Genomic DNA, 27,019 nt, shown 5'->3' on the forward strand with positions numbered 1-27,019 from the left:
CCGCCGGATGAGGAACCGAGTACGGTCCATCCATGCGGAGTACCCCTCAAATAGTGGAGCCCACCACCTGGTCTCCTTAAAGGGATTAGGCCCTGGTTCCCGGTCGTCGTCAAATGAAAATACCCCTGACGACCTTGTGGATCGCGAGTTGAACCACCTCGAGGACCCCGGAGCCTTTACTGCCGGTTGGGGTGCTGTATCCGCCACCCTCAATTCTCCCCCTCCCCGTGAATCACCCTCCGTAGCTCCACTGAGCTGCCTCTCCCCAGTCCGTTTTTCCTCCCCCCCCAAAGGTATGTCCACAAGTTCCAAGCTGGGCGGTGAACCCGGTGACCGTGGGATAGGGGTAGGGGCATTAGCTAGGGCATGGGGTTGGGTATAGGGGCATGGGACGGGACCCCACGGGGTTACGACCCGCTCCTGGCTGTCCGTAGACTGGTCCAAGGATGATGTCTCACCCTCCTCAGTCCTGAGATCGTCTCTCCGATTTCTGGGCAATACGAGCGGTCGGGGACCTTCCCCCAATCGCCGAAGCGTCGCTGCTTCCCCTTCCTGGGTTCCGCCGTCGCCACCGGAAGTGACGTCCTCCCCGGAACCGGAAGCGTCGCCATCTCGCGTTGGACCCCCATGCGGGATCTCTTCTCCCACGACATCCGGTTGCTCCGCCGTCGCCACCGGAAGTGATGCCGTCCCTCCACGTGCGCGTTGGGCCTGGCGCGGCCCTTCCAGCGCTTCGCCGTCTGTTGTGACCAGGTAAGAGATAGGGCTTTTTGGCTTACCCATCCGCAGGGGTGTAGGCGTCTCTCTCCCATCTCCGCTAGGTCCTGGGATGGCGGGACTCCGTCGGTCGGATCGCCGATCTGCGGGAGACGTCCGGTCACTCACCCCACGGGGCGTCATTCTCCCCGTCTGTCTTTTCCGCTCCGTTCTTGCTACCGCCAGCTCACGGAGGTCCTCATCAGAGTAGTCCCCTCGCCCCGACCTAGGGGTCTCGGGGCGGGGTGAAAGTCTCTTTGCCCCTGTCGCGGGGTTTAATCCAGCCGCCTCAATGGCCAGTGACCCAGCCGACTTGACCGGCTCCAGTCCCCTGTCTCCGGGACTCGCGCGGTTGATCCACAGCGCGCCCGGGGACTCAGCAGAGCGCCGTGTCACATCCACCGGGGGGTCAGCAGGCTGTATTGGAACGAATGTGGGCATAGGCCACAGATACAAAGTCCCGCAATGAGGGCAGCGTGCCATCGTATTCACTGTACCTCCGGGCAGCCCGCATTGTAGGCAGAGCCCGACTACCGTCTCTGTATTGGCCACCCTCACCACCAGCACCCCGCCGGGCACTGAGTAGGGCTGGGTGGAGACCATAGTGCCCACAGTGGAGGAGCAGGCCATTCTTTGTACAGGAGTCACTTCCTGTACAGGTCTCTCCTTCTCTGTGGTTCCTCGCAACTGACTGGTGGAAGTTGCTGGATCCGCCACTCCCTGCTTCGGCTCCTCCCTTTTCTGACAGAGTTGGAACCCGCCCCCAGGGGTTGCAATAATGGGCGGGTCCCACAGGGGAATATCATGCCCCTTAATTAAGGCCGCACCTCTCTCAGTCCTGGTGGGCGCGGTCTGCGTTTTCGCGCCAATTTCCTCCCCAGAGCTGGAGTCCTTTCCCGCGGCTAGTTCCCGCCTTCTCCTTGCAGCAGCTTTTTGCACAAGGTACCTTTGCTTGCAAATCACCTCCACGGCCGGAACTACTTTTTGTAGTGGCGCCGTCTGGATATCAGTCCCTGGGCCCAGTGGGTGCATTCCCAAAGGCCATAATTGAAAATCACTCCCCCTGGTAGAAATCAGGGGAGGGTCCCATAGACTCAACGGTTGACTCAGCACAGGGGCTGAATTAGTCACTGTCCATTCCGGCGCAGCCATAGCTTTCGCGCCATGCCCCCCATCAGGGCGGGGCTCTGCTGTTCGCGCCATTCCCGGCCAGCTCCTGCAGCAGCCATTTTTTCTGCGCCCGGCCCATGCGGTTTCCCTAGCAAGCGGGAACCGCCATTTTGGTTGGTTTTGGCGCCCAAAAAGTCCATTCGTTCGCTCTCCTCACGGGGTTCTCCCCCAATTATAACAATTTCTTCACACTCTTCAAGGGTGGCCCCTCGCTGTCCCATACAGGATAAAAACGGGGCAGCCATAGCCTTCGCTCCGCTCCAGAGCAGCCTGGTCAATGACAACTCGGCGACAGTCTGCTCTTCAGTGGGTTGCACGCCACGGGTGCCCTCCCCATCAGCCTCTGTCCGCCATTTTACGTTCTCCGCGCCACGCGGCTCCTCCACTCTCTCATAACAGTTGTCGTACATGAGGCTCCACTCTGCGGGGCAGCCACCACACCGGTACAATAAAGATTAGCTCAGATGCACCACCACATGTGTACCTTATCTAGGTGTGACTCAGTGTTGCACTACCTCAGGCTAGGCTCACTCTCTCAGTGTCTGCTGTGACTCCTTCCTCCCAGTCTGTGCTCCCTACGGTGAGTGTCTGGAATGGCTAGGTACTCTGGCTGGCTCTGCCATGCAGTACTTGGGGCGTCTACCTGTCTTGGTCAGCCTAGCGCAGACCCTCTCCAGGACTCCTGACCAAGTTAACAGGCTGTCCCTTCTGGCATCCTACCAACTAGCACTGCCTCAAGGTGACTCGGTCAGCTATAGCCCGCTCCAGACCCCTCACTCCCTTCAGGCCCCTAGGTTGTCCCTGCGAACTGACAATATCCCGTCAGCCCCCTGACCACCCCTAGGTCCGTCCCTACGCAGCACAAAGTGGCAGCAGACACTCTCCCTGTTTCCCAGTGACCTAGCTAAAAGCCTGTCCTGTTGACGGATCTGCTCTCAGCAGCGCCTCCAAATGTAACGGTGTTTCTGGCCCGGCCTGACCCACCCAATCTCACATTGGCCCCTGTGGTCTAACCGGACCCCATTACAGTGTGAATATGCCTGATGGTGCACCTGCTGGCTACAGGACTCCTGAGTCTCCCGCATGATGGTGTGTGGGGAGAACCCGTCAGACAGGCAGCTGAGGTAGTGTGCTGAGTCTCACCTAGTTCCAGTGCAGCGCCTCCACCTCACCAGGGTCCCTGCGTCCGCAAGGGGATGATCCTGGCGAGGAACTCCTCCGTGGTGCTCCTCTCTGTACACTCATTCCAGATAGATACACGAGAGGGTTTCTGGCTGAACTCATCTTTATTGACACGGTGGGCATAGCTGCCCTCCACAAGGAGTATCTTCAGCCGCTCATCTCGCCAGTGCTCCCTTTAGTTAGGTATGTCACCCAGATCAGGGATTCACTTATTCCCGCAGGAATCACTGTCCTGTGCCAGGTCCCTGGACACAGCCTCCCATGGAGTTACTATAACATAACTGACACTCTGATAGAACTTGAACTCCTTCCTCAGCTCTGACAAGAACTGGAACTCCTTTCTCTGCAGAACAACTACTAGACAGCTAACTTTGCAACACAGTGCTGTGCCTTATGTAAGCTTCTGAGGCTGACACATCTCTGACATCACTAACTATGGAGTCAGAGCATGTGACCAGTCCCAGCCATACACAGAGCACCCCACCAGGGTGTGAGGGGAAACCTCCATAATTACTGCTGGCATGCCCACACTTACCAGGCCTTACTGCCAACAGGAGAGATGACTGTAGGCATTTTACATGACCGCTACATACCCTTACCTAGCAGTTTCTTTGGCTCCCTCATCTGGGGAGGCTAATCATGAGTCCCACGTAAAATGGCATCTCCCGCCAAATCAGGAGAGCGCACGTGCTAATGGCAGCCAGGCTGTACCACAATGCGTTACAGTAACCAGCCCGGGTATGGCGCGAGAACCAAAGCTCCACCCCTGTGACGTAAGTGAGTCTCAGTCCACCACTTCTGTTCCCCGGCAGGGAGAAACAGGATGCAGCTAACTGCACCCTCAGTTATACAGAGGTTGGCGAGTAAAAGGAGTGAAAGCACCCTCTTTTGTGCCCATGCTTACAAAAAGGAGTTGAATAAGTATGGCGGTATGGACTTTGACCCTTATCACCTACCAGTAGAACTTCTGGTGGCAAAAGTGGACAGGCATGGGTGCGTACGATGTTTCTGCAGCAAATGTGATTTTCCAGATGGAGAACTGACTTGGGGACCCAAGAGTGCTTGCTGCGGAGCACAGTTCCTGCAACCCATGCTGCTGCGGCCCACGGAAACCGCAGAGAAAGATGTGACAGACCCCTCTACTGGGTCGGTCAATGCTGCCAATCTACCTACCTCAAGAGCGGAGGTTTTGGTGGGCCCATGTGCCCTAACAGCGGTTCCAGACTCAACTCCAGAATCGGTTCCAGATTCGCTTCCAATGACGGAACCACAGGATGTTTGAACCAACGAAGGGTAAGGCGTCCCTACCCCCATTCTCTTCTACTGACAACAGTATCCAATCAGCCGTGGTGATGCGCTTGCCGGCGGACCACTCAAGTGACGCTGAGGACAACAGGCTGATTGACTCACCTACTGCGGACACTGCTGTGGGCCCGTGGGCCCTGCCACGGCCTGTCCGACCTTCAACAATGGTACCATCGGTCCCAGGCTTGGGATCAGTACCTGCCAACGACGACAGGGGTGAGTTGACTGCCCTAGGGGTGTCGGGTGTGAGCTCCCCGGTAATCGTGGAGTATGGTGGCTCCAAAAGTAGGGTCACCCGGGCGATGGGCTCACCCCGTCATCGCGTCCTGGTGGAGATGTCTCCCTTAGAAGACCTCTGCAGACCAGAGAACCGATTTGACCCCATCAAGGTATCCAGTACAGCGGCTATCGTGGTACTTATTCCTACAAGAGGAACCTTCAATCCTTCTCGTCTCGACATGGACCTGCATGTAGATATTGTGATGTCCCCAGAAGACGTCACCACTAAAGAGATTGCTGGAGTGAACAAAGACTGTGCTGTGACCGCTCTGGTAATTATTGCCTCCTTCATGCGCACGCTGGAGCGCTTCATTCACCATATGGTGGACCGAGGCAAAGAGCAAGACCTCCTGGCCCACCTCGTCCATGTCGCGGATGGCCGGGTAAAAGTTTGGCAACAAGACCCCTTACTATTCCTTCTACCAGGGGGAGGAGATGGTTTGGGATCAGAGACTGTAGCCCCCGATCATGAGCTCCAAAAGACTCCCAGGAGTCAATCACTCAATCAGTTAGGGGTACCCCACGATGAGACTCAGCTGGCCTCGGGTATCAACGTGATTTGTTGTGTATCCTATGCAATGCATTTTTCATTATATAACTCTGTTATATGTCTGCTACCCAAGCGAGGCCTTTGGGATTTTACCAGGGGGAGTGTATAGCCCCGGTATCCCTCAGGGGATTGTCACATGCTGCGGCTTAGTCAATAGGGCGGCTGCATTTGCAATTAAGGCCTTTTCAGTGCAAGGGAGCCTGTGCTGGCAGTTTTCAATAGGGACAGTTAAGAGAGGCTGCAGTTACATGTTGCTAGGCAACCAGTGAAGCTGTGAGAGATGACAGTTAAGACAGTTTTTGAAGAGTGTCAGTTGGAGCTGGGTGAGTTAGGGTGTGTGTGCAGGGAGCAGTAGCCCCTGGCACTAGGCCTAGTTACCCCAGAGGCCCCAGATAACAGTAACCATTGCCCCAGTTTGTGGTTGCTTCAGGGACAGGCCCTACTTGAGGAGTTCTGCCCCTTTAGCTGTTTGGGTTTAGTTAAGGAGACACTCAGTGTCACACAGTCTGATTCCTGGGTCTGGGCTCAGACCTCAGTTATATAGAGACTATCTTCTCGGAAACCACGCCAAGCAGTGACTGCACCTGCTGGCTGCAGGAGGATCCCCGTCAAGGTACAGACGGTGCGGAGCTGTGGTGATATTATCCATGCTGGAATTCACCCCACGCGTAGGAGGACATCACGTCGGATCAGGCGGATCCAAATCCAGTTGTATAGCGGCACCCGCAGGCTGGAGCCCCGGGCAGGTATCTATAAATAGTGCACCAACACGTCAAGGGATAGTGCTATCTCCAACACACGTGGGTGGGGTTTGGACATAAGGTACTTTGGGGAATATCTATGCTGATGGGTGCACCCGGTGCCCGTCCATGTGTATGGCTATATGCATTATTCTGTGTGGTACAGGTACCGAAGTTATTATTAGTAGCAATAGTAAACAGTTGTTAGCATACACTGTGTGCATGTTTTATTATTGTGGTTCCTGTAAGAGGACCATCCCACTCAGGTGGGAACCCTTACAGGTGGAGGCGCTGTGTTTGACGAATCAGGTAACCCCAGGCTCCCAGTGGTGGAGTTTCAGGCCTTCTGTGAGCCTATCAGGTAACGCACCACACCCGGTAACACAAGTGTAGATTTCCCCCACATGGTCCCCATCTGCAATAGGGGGGGGGGGGAGGTGTTACATTAGCAACACACATTCTCCCTTCCCATGTGAAGTGTATATAATGTGTGGCCCTTCCTTGGTAGCCCTGACAAAGGGCCCAATGTGAAACGATTGGTTACCTTTTCTGTAATGGGACAATAAATACTTAATTATCACTTGCGTGTCTTGTGCCAGTACTATGACTGTGTGTGTGTGTGTGTGTGTGTGTGTGAGATAAGGAAAAGGGATACATAGTGGGTACAGTAAGAGACTGGCAAGATGTAAGGTGAATAATAAATTCACTCTGAAATTGCTGCTAGAATAATGCCCATATGCCCCCTCCCCCGGGAGGCCTAACTACCCTAGTTTGCCTCAATATATAAAAACACTTCATTACCTTGTTCCTATAATACTTAGACAAATGCCATCTTCACTGTTGCGTCTGCGCACTGCACACTGCACACTGCACACACACGCCTTAACATAAAATATGACCACATAACTTCTATTTTTGCAGGAGAAACAGATATCTATCCTTGGCACCTCCTAATCATCAAGTGTTTTGCATAATCTGATTCGTGTAATCACAACGGTTACAAATATCTATTCTTGCAAATTGCTGTCAGGCCCAGAATTCCATATTATGGTTAATATATTTTGATAGGTATGGCTAGTCATGTCTCCTGAAACTTTGTAGGACCCCTCCAAGATGGCTTTTCAAGGTACATTTAAAAGTGTGAAACTATACATAATACCGCGCTCCTCCCTATAGAAGTTTGCTGCCGGTAAACAGATAGGCCTTACATATATAAAAACAAAAGAACGATTCCTGCGCTCTAACCAATTAGGCTAAAATAATAATCTCATGAAAAGGGTATTTTGTTAAACCCTTTGGCCAAAGCATTTGTAAACCTGCATGCCACGCCAAGGCATACCCGTTTATGCAGGTACCTACACTATATATATGTAATAGTTTTCCCATGGACTGATGAAAAAAGTGTAAAAGCCCTGAAGGGGTTAAATAAAGCATGTGCTTATGTGAGTAGTGCAATTAAAATCTGGCTAAAGCCAGTATCATACTTACCTTTACTATAGAGGTAAACTGTGTGCACAAATTCCCTGGTGTGAATGTAACGGTCAGACCCCCACCCAATCTCATATTGTCCCCTGTGGGTGTAATCTGCTCCCAATTACATTAATGTGTCTTGTGGTGCACCTGCTGGCAACAGGACTCCTGAGTCTCCCGCTGGTTGGTAATGGGGAATATCCATGACAGACGTCTGAGGTAGTGTTCTTAGTCCTACTCACATTTGGTACAGCGCCTCCACCCCATCAGGATCCCTACGGCAGCAGGGAGGAGTATCTGACGGGGAACTCCTTGGTGTATCTTCCTGAGGAATAGCTCCAGACCCACACAGGAAGGGTATCTTGAACCAGGGCATCTTTAATTGCATGTTACTTGGCAGACTGCCCATCAAAGCGGCCGACACTTAGCCGCACATTTCGTTAAGGTACTCCATGCAGAAGGTTCCTCCTCTCTCTCTAATCGAGTTGCTCTCCACCTCTCCCCTAAGGGAGATCACCAGCTGTGCCACTCTGACCAGCAGAGCTTAACCTTGAACCTCACACTTCTTACACTCTTAGGCCCGGGCCATAGAGGGGTGAGGCAATCCGAGCCGCGCTGACACTGAGGCTCGCCCATACAGGCGAGCCAGCGGGCGTGATCGGAGCCGGGGGGAGGTGGTTGGAGGCGGGGCAGTGACATCGCTGGGCCAATCGCCTGCGACGCACTGACGTCGACGTCACGGCGCCGTGACGTCGACACTGCTGTGCTGTGATTAGAGGTTTTCAGCCGACAGCGCGCTGAAAAACAGCTTTGCGCTCGGCTGAAACCTCCATCTCGTTAGCACGCCTGCGGACGCTCGCGTGAGCCCCCTCTCAAGGCATCCTCATTGAGGATGCAAGGTCTCAGCGCGGAGCGTCCGCACGCCTCAGCACGGCCTGTCCGTCTATGGACTCGGCCTTAGTCTGACTAACTTTGGGCAGTGCTCTGTAATATATAGACTCCAGAAAGACCCACCTCTGTGTCACTAGCAGTGGGCACAAAGCATGCTGTCACTTCCTTTGCTACATATGACACTTCACCAGGGTTTGAGGGCAAACCTCCATGATAGTTACTGGCAACCCTGCCTTCTTACCAGGATTACTGCCAGCATTAGAGAGATCTGTACACCAATTTTACACATGGCCACATGAATATAATACAACTTACACATATACATCAGGCCGTAGAAGGACACTCCCACCTAAAATATTTCTCACTCCTCTGGAATTCCCTCCCCTCAATATCCGACTAGCACCCTCTTTATACACCATTAAGGCACATCTTAAAACACACCTATTTAATCAAGCATATGGGTAGCTCCTTTTGCTGATACTATACATCTCATATGCATTTACTATGACACCTTGCAGACGCACTTACCATAACACCTCCCCTCTTACTGTCTCTGTAAGTTCTCTCTACTTACCACTTAGATTGTAAGCTCTTTGGGGAAGGGACTTCTTTTTCTAATGTTATTTTTGTGTATGACGTGCTTCTTCCTATTATGTCATGTGTTACTGCTCTAAAGCGCTATATATATGGATGACGCTATATAAGTAAAGATATACATACATTATTACATAAGGTTTATTTCTACAGCATCATTTATTTGTAGATTACAAATATACAATTTTCTGAATGTGCACCTTTGTGGAATGGGGATCTATGATCGGCAGCAACTACTTGTGAAAATGTTAGATTGCATCAATGGAAGAAATCAGATGACCTGGCTATTGATAGTTGGCTCACCTGCAGAAAAAGTGAATACATAAATAAAATGATTTATCTGCAACAGGACAATAATAACAACACTGGAAACTGAATGATATTGGTTGCTAAAAAAAGAAATTAGAAATCCTTTAAAGCAGCAAGGTTTCTTCTTGTATACCCCTTCTACCTGCAAAGAATGATGCTGCAATGACACCTGTGGTGAGATAAGAAATAAGATTTAATCACATTTAAAATAACACTTTAGTTTTACTTAATTGTATCTTGTGGGAAAATACATGTTTTCCCATTTTTTTTGTCCTGCTGAATTCATACTTATCAGCTTCTTACATGCAAGTTTTCTCAGTCTCATTGATTTTTCAGGAATGTCACCGACTTTAATAGAGTCTCTGTGACTAAAACGAGTACTTTTCCATTCAAATGCCACTTTAATTTTTTTTTTTTTTAATCCATAAGCACTCCACTGATATTTTGCCTTTGGAGGTTGACACCTCTGTACTTATATTTATATCTAGGACTAATTATGGCATAGTAATGTTTTTACAAATAAAGAAGCAAAGACTTTAGATTTGAAGACTGACAAATAGTTTTACCATCAAAATAGAGTAGATATAATTGGTAAAAAAAAAACTGGAAATCAATAGTGCTGTGCATGTCTGTTTTTGTTTAACCCCATGAAACATGTGGGTGCCATGACACCACTGTGCTCCAGCTCGGTATTGCTCTGATGACACATGGACTAATGTATTTGATACATAACAGCTGGTAGAAGTGACTGTACTCGCCGCCGTGAACATTTGCTCTGTTCATGTTGTAACTTTTCAATAAAGCACAACATAAAAAAAAAAAAAAAAAAAAAAAGGCAGTAAAGCTTGTTGTCTATAGTCTGTGTACACAGACTCACCCACGCAGGGAGCGGGCGCGCGCGCCCTCGTGTGCAGCCGGCCAACCACCCAGAGCGCGGGGTCTCGCGGATACGTCGCGTGAGGGGCTGGAGTGTGGCGCGCGCGCTGCTCTCTCTCCCTCCCTGCTTCATACTGTACTCCGCTCGGTGTCTCTTGCCTACACGGTCGGTGAGGCGCGCTCCCGCGGGGGGGAGGACGGCCGGGCGAGCAATAATCCGGCGGCTGTGCGGCCGGGCTGAGGAGCCTCGCTACTTTCCTGTGGGAAGAAGACGGTGACACTCCCCTTTCCTGCCGCCGCTGGAGTGTTTTGGGTGGGCGGTGGGATGTCTGCGGCACCGGGCGCCATCGGGTCGCAGGCAGCCGTCCTGCCGGTGACAGGAGGAGGTGAGGCGGCGGCCAGTGCAGCGCTGCTGTCTCGGGCTCCTGAGGCCTTTGCTCCTCTCCTTCCAGCGCTGCCCTCCCTCGTGGCTGGGGTGCTGGGCCCGGTGGATGAGGTGGACTCATTGGATGGTCCAGAGTTTGAAGAAGAGGAGGTGGAGATCCCGCTCAGCGCGCCCCCGACCAACCAGTGGGTATCTGCACATTCACCCCCCCCACACACACACTGCACCCCCCCCACACACACTGCACCCCCCCACTCTGATCACTTCAACTCACTCTGTTACTGCTGCCCTAGCCACCACACTCCTATGTACTTTCCACTCCATCACACTCTCGCCCTTTCATCTATTCTATTCCATTCTTGTATGTTTACTGGGCATTTCGCACCCCCACCTCTTGCACTTTGCGCACTCGCTCTGCCCCCTTTGCGCGTGCCCGGTACGCTCGCTCTGCCCCCTTTGTGCGCCCCTTTGTGCCTCCTTGCCCCCATTCCAACCCCTGGAACTTTTTTGCTTGGCCCTCTTTGCTGGTATGGGTGAGCGCACCTGATTTGGCATTAACTTGCATTGACCTATACAGTGGGTTCACGGTTATCCGACGGAATGCGTCCCGCAAACCGCCGTCAGTTAACGGACCATCAGAAAGCGTGTCCAATATTAATCGGTGGCAGTGACCGTTGGATACGCGAATTCGGCGTTGGACAATGCGTCGGGGACTGCATTGTTCGGCATCGGATAACGCGTTTGTCGGATAACACGTTTGTCGTTAAGCGGAACGTCTGATACCGAGGACTGCCTGTATTTACTAAAGGGTGCTAAGCTTTAGCACATCTCTACTCCTAGTCATTTGAATGGGAGTTAGGGTATGCTAAATTGTAGAACCTTTTAGTAAATATAGGCCATTGACATGAAGTGTAGTTAACAGTTTATCAGGCGTTAGCCCACACTTGCTGAATCTTCCCCTTTAATACTCCTAATCTTGTTCACGCTACTGTTTCTTTTCACCACCTTGTTTTTTGCTGTCATCGTCCGGCTACCTCGGTAGACCATGAGTCGCTTTGGTTACATCGGTATGGTGTGTATATGTTTACTTTGACCCGGGGTGCTGGAATTCAAGCGGCTGGGCGATGAAGTAGCAAGGGTGTATAATAATGGGCACCAGGACATTTCATAGCACAGTTGTCATTTATTTGTGACCGTTAACGTTGCACTGTACTTAAATACTCTTCGATCAGTGCCCTTGCTTAACACATGAATGAAGGTACATTTCTTGTTCCTTTACTGTAATGAGACACAGGGCCCCCTCCTAAGAGTTGTGGAACCTCTTTCCTCATTATTTGGGCAATACTAGGCTCATTGGAGATCCTAGCAGATCTTTTATACGTAACCCAATACCTTTTAGCCGTTATTGTTACTGCCACTTCTACTCCAGCCTGAGAGGAAAGTATATGCAGATCCGCGGTTGGAGCCAATCTGCCGTCACCCGGGAGTCCTCGTTACTGAGGCCCCTCTAGCGCATGCCGTTTCATACTTCGCACTTATCTTGGACTCCCTTAGTCTTCTCTAGGGATCCTAACTGACAAGGTTACTGTCCCTGTCTAGAACATAACAAAGTAAGAGGGCCTGGTCTATTCTATCACCTTAATTGCATGGGTGTCTACTCTCCCCGAGGCTCCTCTCCTCATGTCCTCCTGGAACCTAACCTTCCAGAACAGTCTCTCCTTAAATAACCCTGACTGACGTCTGGATCCCCAGGCAGGCCTAGCCCTACAGTAAACCTTTAGGAGGGGAGTTACATCTATGCATACTGTAGTTTTACACATTCTGAGTAGATTTTATTGCTCATGTATACTTTGTTGTACTGCACCTTTTAATGTCAGCACTCATATTTTTTTATTTTCTTCATCTGCTATTCTGTAATACAAACACATGAAGCATACAAAATAAGGATGGTAACAATACAACTTGGATTTAATGAGAGCTGAGATCAAAATGTAAAAATAGGGAAATGTTCCTGTTTTGAAGAGCTTGCAGTCTTTAGTGCTATTTCATTAAACTACACTAGCTGTGTCACACTTGTTCAGCTTACTGGATTAAATGGACATGATGCCTGCTATACAAATACATTAAGACAGCAGAATATGGCTGATATTGCATTTTAACAGCTTCTGTTTTTTTAGTGACCAAGGCTTGTTATATAGTCCTCGCTGCTGGGCAGGTGCCCGGCGTTGCACGTGGCGTGCGCATTCAGTTGCTAGGGTGCCAGCGGTGATGCCCGTGACTAACGTCACAGCGTTAGTCCGTGCTGTGATTAGTTTGCGGAGTGGCAGCAGCGCGAAAATACAATTTTATTGTATTTTCCCTGGTCTGCCGAGCCACTGCTCATGGCCGTGCGCCCAAGTATATACCACAGCCAATTATAATTGACGCGCGCACTATATTACACGCCTAACTCTCCAAGGGGAAGATACTAAGATACGGGTTATCATGCAGAGACTGAAGGCAGAATCGCTTTGTAATAACACATAGTGGAGTTTAGTGAATCCTGGCACAAGTGCTAGAGCAAATAGTGAACAGAGAATGGGCTATAGCAGTGGCGTGGGCAGTTAGTCCTGAGAACACTCCTAGTCCTTTTAATTACTACACCTATTATGGGCTCTAAGGCTGTGCTTATAGTGACGTAAGGCTGTGCTTATAGTGACGGCGACGCAACGTCGCATCAAAACAAATGCATTGCTTTAGCTGCCGCGTGTGCTTATAGTAGGCGTGATGGCTTGGTCACGATCGCTGGAAGTCATCTCAATTTGATTTTTCTAGTGACCGTAGCCTTACATCGGAATCACCGTCGCCGTCACTATAAGCGTAGCCTTAAGATGAGTCCCCGCTGGCGCTGAGCGCACTCATGCTTGGAGAGCGCTCCAAGCATGAGCGCCGGGTGTCCTGCATGTACACGCGCGTGTGAGGGGGTGGCATTGCGGGTAGTTGATCATGCGGGAAAGTATAGTTTTTTTGTTTGTTTAGCGCGGGTTAGCATGTGTGCGGGGACTTACATAGATATGTAAGTGCCGCCCGCTCAGCACTAGCGGGGACGCAGCCTTACATTGGAAGTAGCAAGGAGATTTATTTCATAGGCACTGCCATTTGTGATATTTTACAATGTAAATATACAGACAATGAATACGGGTTTAATATAATAGTACAATAATATGACCATTTTAATACAAGCTTGAGATATATAAACGTAGATGTTAGTGGTGAATCTGACTGAAGATATAGCAATGTAAGCATTGAGGCATTGTGAGACTATAGCAATAATGTAATTGCATTGTTTGTTTTTTGCACATCAGAGCCAGCGAGGAGGGTGTCACAATAGTTGGCATTTGCAAGCATTATTAAAATGCTTTTCTGATTTTAGTTTTGTCTAGGACTAGAGTCGCCTCCCTCGTTGGATCAGAGATGTTACTATATTAGAGAATGATTGGGAAACATTGGTGACTGCGCAAATGATGTGTATATTTCATGTTCTCCTGCACATTCTGCACTTTGTATACAGATTTTAGGTAGCTGATTACCAGTGACAGTAGGAGTAAAATGGGCACTCTGACTACAAATGCTTATACACCAACATGTGGAATATGACATTTGGCGGCGACCAAAGCGCCACTGGCTGTCTGCTGCCACTACAACTCGCCACTGTACAATTAGCCACATTTCAGTCGCACGGCGCTCCTACTCCCGTGGCGACATGGCTGGCAGTGAGTTATAGTGGTGGCGGACACCCGACGGTGCTTTGGCCGTGGACAAAGGTCCTAGACCATCAACGTGTTGGTTGTTGTGTTTTTTAAAAAAAAAATACAGTTTGTTTATATTTACCACTGTGACAAGGTGCAACATCTGAGGAGGGAAAATTGAACTGAGAAATAAAGTACACTCATCTAGTGTTAAAATATTTGTTGTTCTTCATTTGTGAGGTCCAACTAGTCCCTATGATGGAAACTTTATTCTCTTGTTTGTAGCTGCTAATATATTTTTCTTTGTGTTCATCAATTTGATAACAAACAACTGCCATGCCATTCAAGCCACGTGTAACACCTCAATCCTAGAACATGTGCAGATGTGATTCCTATTTGGGGGATGTCAGTAGTAACAGAAGCTAGAAGTGCCTTATTGTATGATGCTCAGTTGTTTATGTGAAGTCTGAAGCTCATTATCCTCCCATTTGCTTTCCTGCTTCTGACTCTATGCTCATCTGTTTTATGAAAGGGCTTTGTGGTAACCCAGCTGTCACAGCTGGTGAGGGGGAGTGCATGACAAACTAATTCAGCTCGGAGTTAAAGGTGCAGTCCCTCCTAACTGTAAAGTGAACTAATGTAAATTAATCTTAAGCTTAAGTATTCAGATTTGATTCATAAACATAGCGACCTGAAACTTGAGTGGTGGTTATCTTCCTTTTGCTCGTAACTTTTAGTTTGCGACTGGGTTGAAAAAAAGTCAATATGCTTGTGAAATTCCATAGGGTTATGTTTTTTTAAAAAATATATTAATGTATAGTTATTGTGTTACTTTGAGAACTGACATGATCACTGCAAATAATTGAATCCCTGAAGCGCAGCACACTTTCTTTAGGTTGATATTTGTTCCTGTTGGGTGAGCGCAATTTACAAGCAATGGTAAAAATATGTGGTTTTTTTTGTTAACCAGTGTTTTTTAAAGTGTGTTTCCGCTTAGGGTATTTGTATTAATTTTATTTTCCAGGTAGGAGGCAGGGTGTCTTCAGAGCTGAACCACGTTAATTTCAGCTCCAGTAACCCCTTGCTTCCTGAGATGCATACCACGAGGGTGAACAATATGATAGTTTAGAGGTCCCGCATCAGAAGGGCCGATACGAAGCTGTGATGTATGCAGCTCGGGAATGCAGGGGGTGCTCGGAGATGAAATTACCACAGTTCAGCTCTGGAGACCCCCTGCTTCATACCATAGGATTTTTTCCCCATGAAATGCTCTTTTAAAAAAAAAAAAAAGTGCTGCAAAAGATGCTGAACTAGTAACATTTGCACAAAATATATTTCAGGCATGAACTTGCACATGAGCGATGTTCGTAGCTGTTACACAAAAATGTCTTTTATACTTGAATTTTACAATATCGTACAATTAGCTGGTAGTTGATAATTACCATTACTGCTGAAATATTGAGAGGAAGAAAAATGTTCACAACTGATAAAGCATATATTTTTAGCAAATGCCTGCATTATTCTCCTCTGCTGTCTAACATAGAGTGGCCGTGAGAACACGTTAACTGTAGGGGAGTGGTCCCATAACGTCAGGATGTCATCCCTATGCACCTTGCAAGAGCAGCATTGTAGTAGGTGCCTATAAATGAATATGGAACACTATGGTAGTTGAGGTAGTGTGTTTTAAGAGTTGCCACATCTTCCTATATGTAGAAGTAGCTAGGCCTAACCTTTTTAATATGCTTTTGGTTCATAGGAGTGCCCACGCCACGTTTTAAGGATGGGAGTCTGTATTACTGGAGAGAACTACAGGCTGAAAAAAAGTCATTCACAACTTTGAGCAGCTGTTTACTTGGCACCTGTGTTAAAAAGATGCTGTAATTAGTATGGTAGTGTGGCCTTCAGGAACTGCAAGAATCAAAGGTTGTTTATAGCTAGTTCTGATATTCTTCCATACATCAAAGTAATTAAAATATATATTTCTAAAGAAATATGGTGTCTCTTGAAACGCAGATAGCACCAGCTTGGAGAACTGTGCAGGAAAAGGTGACTTGTTTGTATTGCTTCTCACAGGATGTGGTGGTTACCACAAGCTACCAATAGACGTCCTCTCTGTCTATTGTCTTTCTTTTAACTTGTAGCCACAATCGCCACATAACACCTGTCAGAATGGGGATATGCTTTATCTCTGTCGCATCAATTTTGGTAACTGGACTATATGGAGACATCTCGCCGTGGATACAATCCTTATTTTTGATTGCTTGAGGTACCTGTTATGGCACACCCAGGCCCTATGCCCGATACTTTCCATTGCCACAAGACCTGACCATTGACTTGAATGGGAATATAGCCTTAGGTCAGAATTCACTAAGCTCCGAATAATAAGGATCGGAGCTTGATTATGCATTATTAACCCAGGCTCAGAAACCAATCTAGAACATTTGCTCGCTGCTGTTTTGCCGAGATCAAATGGGTGCCGGTGCTTTACCGTGACTCACCCCACCGCCGAAAGCTGCTGCTGACCACCTTGCCACTAAGGTAAGTGCTTTACCCTAAAACCCCCTAACCCATGTCCTCACCCTAAAACTCCTTAAATGAGCCCCCTACCCTAACCACAAAAACGCATTAAATGAACCCCCTTCCCTAAACTGTAATTAAACTTACTTTAGAAGTGACTGGGATTCCAGCGGCGGTGTGGTGAGTCCCGGCGAAGCGCCAGTGGCCATTTGGTTGCAGAGATTAGATGCGACCAAATGTCCCATTCTGCTCAGAAAGCCCTTATCAGGCTTAAAGAATATCCCCCCCCAATTGGCATACCACTGTAAGTAAAAACTTTTCAAACGGAGATAATTCCCAAGGGTTGGTAATGGCCATTATGACTAGGTTACTAATGGGGCTATTCATAAAACTGCGATAGTGCCAAACAGGGCACTGTTGCACTGAAAATCAGTTTGTTAATGAGAGTTTCCGTGTGACAGTGCCCTGTTTAGCACTACTGTAGTTTAATAAATAACCTCATGTACTGCATATGAATGTTGCCTGTACACACTTAATGATTTGTTTCAATGTTTATTTGGGCACGGGAACAAAAAGTCCTCCGCTTTTACTCATTTCCCCTTCTGCATTTTAAATTGTCATGTCTCCCCTCCTGACTATAATCTGCATAGTTTGCACATCCTGACACTCGTGGTATTTCTCAAGGCCTCCTTTTTAAATTATTACATTTTGGTAATATTTTTCTAACATGACAACATTGTCTGTATTATTTCTTGGTCTACATTTTACATTTGCCATCATTTTCTTTACATTTCTTTTCTCTGAGGTATAGATTGTGAGCATGTGTCCAGACCCTATCACAGCTTGTTGTGGCTGTTTTGTTTTAGTGTGTGAAACTTCAGACTATATAATAACTAAAAAGCATAAATAAGTATTGTGCATCATATGTGACAAAAACAGCATTTGCATTTGTCTACCCCAAAACTCGACTTTTTAAGGGTGAGGGTAAGACATTAAAGACCTGTCACTGAATATTTTTTCTTGCTATATTGGAAGTATTTATTTATTTTTAATCATTCGACCCAATTGTTTTCTCTTTACATTTAGACTTGGTTTCTGTAGACCGAGCATATATTAGGGTACTTGGGTCACTAGCAGAATTCATCCTGTGTACGGATGTAAATATGCCCATACAAGTAATTTATTGAGTCTGGAAATTCTGTATCTAAGTAAGCTATGGCTATAAATGACATGAAGTATTCAATATTTTGATTTTATTTACTCTGCTAATTCAGTGTATGTAGTAACCAGGTTTTTGTCTTCTGTAAATGTTGGGTGAAAAACCACTCTGGCAAGACTACGGGAATTTGCTACTGTATATAAAAGTGCAGTCCTACATAGAATCAAATTAAAGAAATTACAAATATGTTTAATAGCTCAACTTGATGACTGCTATACTGTACTGTATTCTAAAACAATAAATAAATTGGACAAGTGAAAGTGTTTTTTAAATTAATCCTGATATTGTTTCTAAACATTAATCTGACCTTTTTCCCTTTCCTAACTAGCTCTAATTTAGGGGTAGATCATCAGAGATCTGTTGGATATTTAATAGTTCCGTTACTGCCCTTTATCGTATCGATACCCGTAATGCATATCCACAAAGGTGATTTGCTTTATGATACCCTCGTTGGTTAATGCGGAAAATATTGCATCAATAAATTAAGATACCTGGCTTACTGATATGCAAATCATAAGCTAATTCGCCGTTTACATTGCAGATCTTCAGACCTCTTTTAATGTTAGCGCATGGAAATAACGTTGTGGTAATGATGTCACACCAAAACCTGGCATTTCACACCCAGGCCATGATGATCATTGCGTTATTTCTGGGAATAGCCTACAAGCAATGTACAGTATAGCACTTAACTCTTTCCTTACAAATTTTTTTACACGTGTCATACAAAGATAAAGATATATAGATCATATAAATGTCTGAAACACATCATACGCTATTGTATGGATTTTAGTGATTAAAGTGAATGTAGGATATGTTTGTGACCAAATATGGCATATGTAAAACAAATATATATTTGCTGTGCTTCTCGTTGTAAGAAGCCTTCAGCTGGCAAAAAGATTGGCCATACATATGTGAAAAACAGAAAGTGAATTGCTGCGTTTCTCCCATTGTGCAAACAATATATGGTGAAAAATATACATTTTGAAACCCAAGTCTGTACGACAAAGGAGACTTTTGGTTGCATCTTTTGATCAAATCATGACATCCTGTTATCCAACATCAAGGTAAGTCTCAATATAGCAAGTTCATTTGCTAAATGCATAAAAATTCTAGTGAACCTCCCACAAGCTGCTCATTAAGCAGTTACAGGTGGATTGGCTAAATGCATGAATCACACCCTAATAGTGGTGCCTGCAGGAAGTGTGCTGCTAAGGATTTAATTCGGCCAACAGAAAATATCTATATATCTATATCGTTGTTATACCAGTTTTTAACTGCACTAAGGCCCATAATATAGTGGGCGTGTGCCTGTGCGCTCGTGCACGGGATGCACACTTTGTGTGTGTGTGTGTGTGTGTGTACAGTCCGTGCTGCTGTGAGCGACATGCTTGGGAGGGTACTCTCTGTGTGTGTGTGTGTGTGTGTGTGTGTGTGTTACCCTGTACCTATTCAATTTATATTTAAATATTTTATTTTTGTCAGAACGTTTAATTTATATCTCATTGGGTGTCAACAATTCACTGATTACCAAATTAGTGAAATGGTAACCCTTTTGCCTTCAGAAGGCCCATTAATGCACAGGTAGTGAAAGTGTTAATGCATAACTACTGACTTTAAAGCTGCAGTTCAGTCAATATCCTGCATGTGTGTTTTTTTTTAATAAATCAGTTCTGTAGTAAGAAAAAATACTTTTAGCATTTTCTGTTTTTAAAAAAACAACTTTGAAAGACCAATTTTCTTGTATTCTATTTTAACAGCCATTTGCTAAGGCACTGCCCCTTCATGTCCTGTCACAAGCCCTGGCACACCCCTTTGTCAGCCCTGCCCTCCCTCTAGCACATGTCAGTGCAGTAGTGCTCATGAATATTCATGAGCTTCCACTGACAGACAAGCAGAATATAAACAGATCCCTTCACTAATTATGTCACCAAATTTCGACCTATCGGGTAGCCACAGGATGCGGAGATGCAGAGCACAGCACAACAGGATTCCACGGGACAACCGCGGTATAGTAAAAAAATGCTTTATTCACACATCATGGTGCAGACAGGGACGGGAGCAAAAAAGCCTCCTTCCCACGCTTTTCACGTCTGTGCGGCGCTTCGTCAGAGTCTCTCTGCAGAAGCACGCATTCTGGAAGGCTTAACGGGCATGGTTCCACGTGAGTCTTTGTACTTATCATTGTACTAGGAGGTTTACTATAAAGGTGTTCATAGGCGTTGTTTTCAGACAGGTCCTCATTGGGAGTGATGTGGTGGGGCTTATATATCTCCACTCACCACACTCACCAGGACATTATATATATGTCTTAGCTACACGCCCACCTATATACCTCATTTACTCACTTATATACCATTAGCCCAGCCTATCATCCTTCTTCAATCAAGATATTATCTATTGATCACATGTTCAACACTTAAGGTCATTAGAGCACTATCATGAGCTATGTTCTTTTCCCCAAATTTCGACCTATCAATACATGGAGAACGAATTGACCAGCAGCTATACAGTTCTTTAGGTAATTAGAGATTGCACACATAAAACTATTGAAGTAAAAAAATAAATTAAAAAAAAAAAAAAGACTGAACTGCAGCTTTAAACAGACATGTCAGCTATCACAGATTTTCCCATGAGTCTTCCTGATTTTCTGCATGAGCGTTTAATATTCTTCACTGGAGTCTCACTGATAAAAATAGCACTTTTCTATTAAAAAGCTATTTTTATTGTAATTTTTTTGCATTTTGATTTCACTGATTTCCCTCTTATGGAGGTTAACATCTCTGTTTTAATTGGTGAGATTCCACTGAGATCTATGAGGCTGCTGATGCTAAACAAGCAAAGAGTCTGACTCCGAAGCAGCGACACTAGCAGAGAAGCAATGAGAGCTGAAATGTCTTCAGTTCTACGAGTTCTGGAAAGTAGGTGCCGAGGTTCCCTCTTCATAATTAGTAAGAGTTTTCTTGCGAAAAAGTGGAAAAAGCGACTGACTACACACATGCAAAACACATGCAACATACACAAACATATATACACACACACATATATATACACACACACATATATACACATACACACATATATACACACACATATACACACACACATATATACACACACTGCAGACTGAGCGGTAGCGGCGCAAAAACATAGTTTTCAGAGTCTTCCCCCTGATCGCCCAGCTCCACGCTCACTGCCGCGCAGGGCCCTAGTATAGGACGGCTGGCTAACCACAGCCAACTATAAGTGGCGTGTGCACGGCGCAGCAAGCGCGCCCACTATATTACGGGCCTAAGTCACAGAAGCATATACTTCATTTATTGACCCCTTCATGGCATATTTCACACAATTCACTAGAATTTGTATGCATTCAGCATAGGGACCTGCTATGAGGCTTACCTTGACGTTGGTTAACAGGCTTGTCATGATTTGATCAAAGATGCAGCCAAACGTCTCCTTTGTCATACAGACTTAGGTTTCAAAATGTATATTTTTCACCATATATTGTTAGCCTAATATAGTATACTGTAATCATGAGTGTATTAAGTGGGTGTAAAATAATGGTTATCCATGCATACCTCTACAATAATGAGCTTTTTTTAAAGTACAATTAAAATGAAGGAAGAACACTATAAATAACTTGTTATAGTCTAAATATTTTAGTCTACCATACATTATAACAATAATTGCATTTCTGTAGCTTTAGGTAATACTCCAGTAACACGTCTAACGCATTAATTTTAACGCGCGTCAAAGTTTGGCCAATGCGCATATACAGTGCATTAGTTAAGACTTCTTTCTGCAACGAAAATCACTATTAATAGCGCTGCTACCTTTACTAATGACCGTTATTTTTGCATATCATTAGCTTTGAGGATACCTGTTAAACTGAGGAGAAATAATGTACTTTACCTATTTCGGTAACTGTCGTTATTGGCACATTTAGTGGACTTCTGAGGATCTACCCCTTAAAGTTGGTATCTACGTGTATGATTACCCCATAACTGCCATTGTCTCTGATCCTCAATGACCATGCACAATTTGAAAAGCGCAACTACAAAATAGAAGGCTCAAACCTTTTCATCTCTATGGGAGTGCTATGGTGACTTGAATTTAAGAGCAAAAGTGAATAATGCCATCCCACATCCCTCTAGAACCTGATCTTTCTTACATTTAATACTGCTTTAAAGCTTGCAAATCATATATAATTAACAATTTGTTAATTCTGTTCAACATAGTCTTCAAAATTATATCATTAACTCTTGCATATTTCTTAGTTCGAAAAATGGGCTTTTTAGTTGAATAGGAGGCTTCATTGTTATCTTTGGTATATTGCGTGATATGTTGTAACATTCTGCCCTTGAATACTATAGAAACAATATTCTGCATAAAAGCAGGTTGTGTTATCTGGGGAAACAGTGTCAACTGCTACATCTGAATACTGACATAAGAAAAGCCTACCCTCTTTGGCAAAGTATTCCCCAAAGGGTAGGTCTCACAGTAGCAAATATTTACCTTGTTTTGCACTTTAAATTACCGCTCTTCACTCTCATATGTGAAAGTACTTTGAATGCCACATCTTTAAAAACACTAGCGGCATACCTGTTTGTTTGTGGGGGGTTAGCTTAAAAGACCTGCTATATTATTCACCGTGGAGGGCACATTACCAGGGGAACCTTTTGTTGGCATGCATCTCGGGAAGCTAGGGTTCCTCGGAGCTGAAATGAATGTGATTAGGATAAAAAAAAAAAATGGTAGCATATGGTCAATCTGACTCGCATAGTCACTATAACCTGAGCATTTCTTAATAAAAATATGCAAACCTCGCCAGTCTCCCTCGCGTTTAACATGGCTGACACTCAATTACTCTCACACATGCTGACACTCGCGCACTCTTTCTCTCTCACGCGCAGGCTGACGCTCGCGTTCTGTTTCTCATGCGCTGGCTGCCTCGCGTAGGTGGACGCTCGCGCACTCTTGAGCACAGGGGGACACTGGCACACTCTTTCCCACATGTACAGGCTGACGCTCGCACACTCGCTCTGTCGGACTTGCACACTCGAAGTTCTCTCATTTCTGCTCCAGAATAGTTTTCTATTCATCTGTTATACATACATTTTTGCTGGGATGGGTTGAACATTTTATAATTTTCTTTTCTGTTGTATTTTTATTCATGTTCATTAATTTTCTTAACACTTTTAGATATACAGATATTAAGTTGAGTCCTTACCAAAATTATGGTCATAGATAAGAATTTGTATCTGCATTCAAGTCTTGACAAAAGGCATACAAATGCAGACCTGAAGTCCATTTTATGTTGAGTGTTTGGGGATACATAGACCTAGATATAGGGTCTATGTCTTATAGGGTCTAAGTATTAGTTGCGCTTGTTTATTTTCTCTAATATGTTTAACTTCATTGCTTTCTTAATGTTGTCATTAGAGACATTATCTCGTGTGTTAATGTCTGACGTCAACGTGCTACATGTCATGATGTCGGATGCTGGCATGGTGTCCGCTTGTAATTGGGGTATGGCTATTTTTTCCATTATAAATGAGCTTTTCAATGAATGCACCTTTTTAATACAAATGCATACCTAAATGCCAACTAATTTCTGCCCATGACATCCGCTTTTGCTCTCACCTTATCTCCTCTCACTCCCGCCTACAAGACTTCTCCTGTGCTGCCCCCTCTCTCTGGCATTCCCTATCACATACCATCAGACTCTTCCCCCAGCTTTCAGATGTTTAAAAACTCCCTTCAAAAACTTTTTCAAGTAAGGCTAATCGCCTTACCTCTATCATCCTACTCTCCTCCAACCCCATTGGGACCAGCTGTGTCACTTGGCCAGTCTCTACTGTATGTTAAATCGCCCCACCCCCACTTCCCCCCAAAACCTTAATGGTTTCAGCAGTTAAACTGGGCCATATTCTAACCTGTGTCGCACCTTATCTTACAATATGCAGCCGCCTTACCTTCTGGTTTCATCATTGTCCCTCATTCCCTCTAGATTGTAAGATCATGTGCAGGGCCCTCATTACCTCTTTGAACATAGCCAGGATTAAGCACTTGCTCCCCCAGAGGATCTTACTTAGCTTGCCCATACCTTTGTGCACTAAACCTGCAACTTGTGCAGAATGCTGCAGCCAGGTTGTTAACTAACCAGACCTTGCCACAGATCACCTGTTCTTCATTCTCTGCACTGGCTGTCTGGAAAATGATACAAGATACACTATCTATTGCTCCCCAATAAATCTTTTTTGTTTTGCGTCGTTGGGCACTTAGGCTAGCAGCTTGGGATTATACATTGTCCCATCTTTTGTTGCCCCCATAGAGTGCAATAGTGGGTTTCTTCTCTAGCTTGGATTATTATCCAGACTAGATTTTTGTGTCTGGAAAATTACACATTTATTTCAAGATTGGCTTGCTGACATTCAAAGCACTAAAAGATCAGGGTCCCGGCTATCTGAAAGAGCTTCTAGGTCCCTATACTCCCATTTGCTCACTTTGATCTGCAGATGAAGTTCATAGAATCTCCTTGACTTCCTTTGGGGCCGACCTATTAGCCACGCTGCTCCCACTCTCTGGAACAGTCTGCCTCGTACAGTTAGAGAGGCCCCTCTCTGGAAATCTGTAAAAACAGGCTCAAGACCTATCTGTTTACCTATTTAGTAGCTGCAGTACTGTCCCATCCTGTATTGTATCTTTTCTTCGGACTCTTATAACCTTAAATGTTTTCTTCTGTATCTCTTTTTGTAACTGTGAAGTACTTTGAGTCCCGCTGGGAGAAAGGTGCTATATAAATAGTTATTATTGTATCTGCATGTTTGTCCTCCCTTGTATGCAACTGTTTGTTTTTGTAATAAACATAACACCGTACCCCATTGTACTGCGCTGCGGAATATGTTGGGGCTTCACAAATAAACGATAATAAGAATACATTTGCAAGTTAAAGTAATAATTTTCGAGGCGCATGCGCAGCAGCTGGATGATTGGACGCTTGGTTCCTGAGCTCTGTTCCCACCTGCACTAATAAAGAGCATAATCGCCATAAAAACCACATCCTCACCGTGGACACAGATAGCCACAGCAGCGGAACCTCCAAGGATGACCACCTGGTCAAAATCCAAGAAAATATCCTCTGTTTTAACAGATTACTTTAAAAAGAAACAAGATGGCGCGAGTGGGGGAGGCTCCAGGGTTCCAACCACGAGTGGGGACTCTGACTCCGACAGAGAAAGATCGGATGACAGGAGCGCTAGAAGAGATCAGCACCTGGTGACAGATCAGAAGCAGATTTGCAACTTGACCGTTGTCACAGAGCTCTCCAGTCCAAACCTCAGCCAGGGGACCCGCCCCCGAGATATTATAATGCGCTTTCGTCACTTTCGAGTAATGGACGCGTTGTGCCAAATTACCAGGGCTATGAACACCAATTAATTTGAAGGGATTGAGCTTCAGGTGTTCCAAGATTTGTCCCCCACCACTTAAACCAGGAGAAGGAATCTATTCCCTATAACCAAGACGTTAAGGGGATCTTCCCCTTTTGGCCTTTTAGCGCTAAAAAATGGAAACATGGTCACAATGAGGCACCTGGAGGAAGGAGATGCATTTCTAAGAAAACGACCTGAATTCAAACTCTACCATCCGTGCTTCAGGAGGGGAGTCCACACCCAATCCAGCTTGGAGGGAAGTGAGAAGCCCAGAACGTGAACGGAAGGATAAAGCTGCTAATTGATGGCAATTAAGCCCTTAAAGGAGAATGGTTCCATTCTGGTTGTGTTTTTTTACAGTTTAAAGTGGCACCACCTCTTTTGAAGCCAAAGATGATGCGAGCAGTGGCCATCTTGGATCCCGTCGGAGCGAGCGGAGGGCAGAGCGCACCCAAAACCTTTTTGGAGCACCCTGACCAAGAGCACCCGTCGTGAATGACCCCAATGGAGAAGCCCCATAGTCGGATGCAGCGGAGACAGCAGTACCTTTTGGCGGGGAGGAGGGGGGAAGGAACATCAAGCTACAGGGCAGCGAATTTAACCTCGGAGTGCCCTGGGATGGATGCGGAGGATGCGGTACAAACGACACATCAGCTCCTAAGCAGCAGCAGCCCAGACAGCACAGAGGGTCAAGCCTGGTGAGCGAGCAACGTGTGTGAGTACCGCGATGGAGGGGGTAGAGGCCGGACATTAGAGGCTTGACCTGGACTGTGGAAGTTGCTGGATTATACCACAAAGGGGACATAAGTCTGGAAGGGGCCTAAGGGTTAGGGGTTTTATGCTGCTAGCGGGGAGGCCGGTCAACCTGTGGGTCCCACTTAAAGACATCTGCGGTAATAGCATGCAAAGAAGCTGCTCGTAGAGCCTCAGACAGAGTCCTGGGCTGTCCCTTGTGTGTAACCTAGCTGGTCAGGTTTCTCCCGGATGCTTGACGCTGCCCATGTGTTTTCTTTGAAGAACGTGTATGGATGTTTAGGCAATGTTTAGAGGACTACTTAGAAATGCTTAAATCTACATGACGATGGTACTGAAACTCAGCTGGGACACAACAGGAGACAGGGACAGAGGCCTCTCATGACTACTGGCCCGCTCCTAAGGAGCCTGCCAGCGCAAGAAAGGTTACCTTGCATAGGACGTTGAGTTATACTTACAAATACATAGCTAGAGAAGTAGGTGAGAGGGGTAATATGCCACATTAGTTGTTAATTAAATAGTGATAGAACAGAGACTGCACGTTAGTTTTTCTGTCCAGTACAGGTAGCCCGAGGTTCAGTGGGCCCAGCTTATTTCTATGGGGGTCCAGTATCTCACATAGACAGGGCTCAGGCATAAGCTCATAAGGACATCCCAGGGGAGTGATCTACAGGTACCATGCTGGATTCAGTGTCAGAGTGTGTGTGTGTGAGACAGGAGAGTAGAACACGCCCCTTCTCTCTTTCCATTTGTCAGAGCAGGGTCATGTGACCCATGCAGGAAAGTATCTCTCCCTTGTCTCCCCAAGCAGAACGCTTGGGAGAGTGTGTGCGCGCGTGAGCACAGCGGGAGAGGAGATGTGCTG

General features: G+C 46.2%; 1 protein-coding gene across 1 annotated transcript in view; it reads left to right on the top strand.

Annotated features, from left to right (window-relative positions):
* Positions 1 to 10,105: 10,105 nt before the first annotated feature.
* Positions 10,106 to 27,019, top strand: part of RASA1 (RAS p21 protein activator 1) — a 64,637-nt gene continuing 47,723 nt past the window's right edge. The window contains exon 1 of the mRNA XM_075592712.1: positions 10,106 to 10,692. Within this exon, the coding sequence (XP_075448827.1) occupies positions 10,448 to 10,692 (245 nt within the window). The 5' untranslated portion in view covers positions 10,106 to 10,447. The remainder of the gene's footprint in view (positions 10,693 to 27,019) is intronic.

The sequence above is a fragment of the Ascaphus truei genome, chromosome 1 (assembly GCF_040206685.1).
Source record: "Ascaphus truei isolate aAscTru1 chromosome 1, aAscTru1.hap1, whole genome shotgun sequence".
NCBI classification, from domain to species: Eukaryota; Metazoa; Chordata; class Amphibia; order Anura; family Ascaphidae; genus Ascaphus; species Ascaphus truei.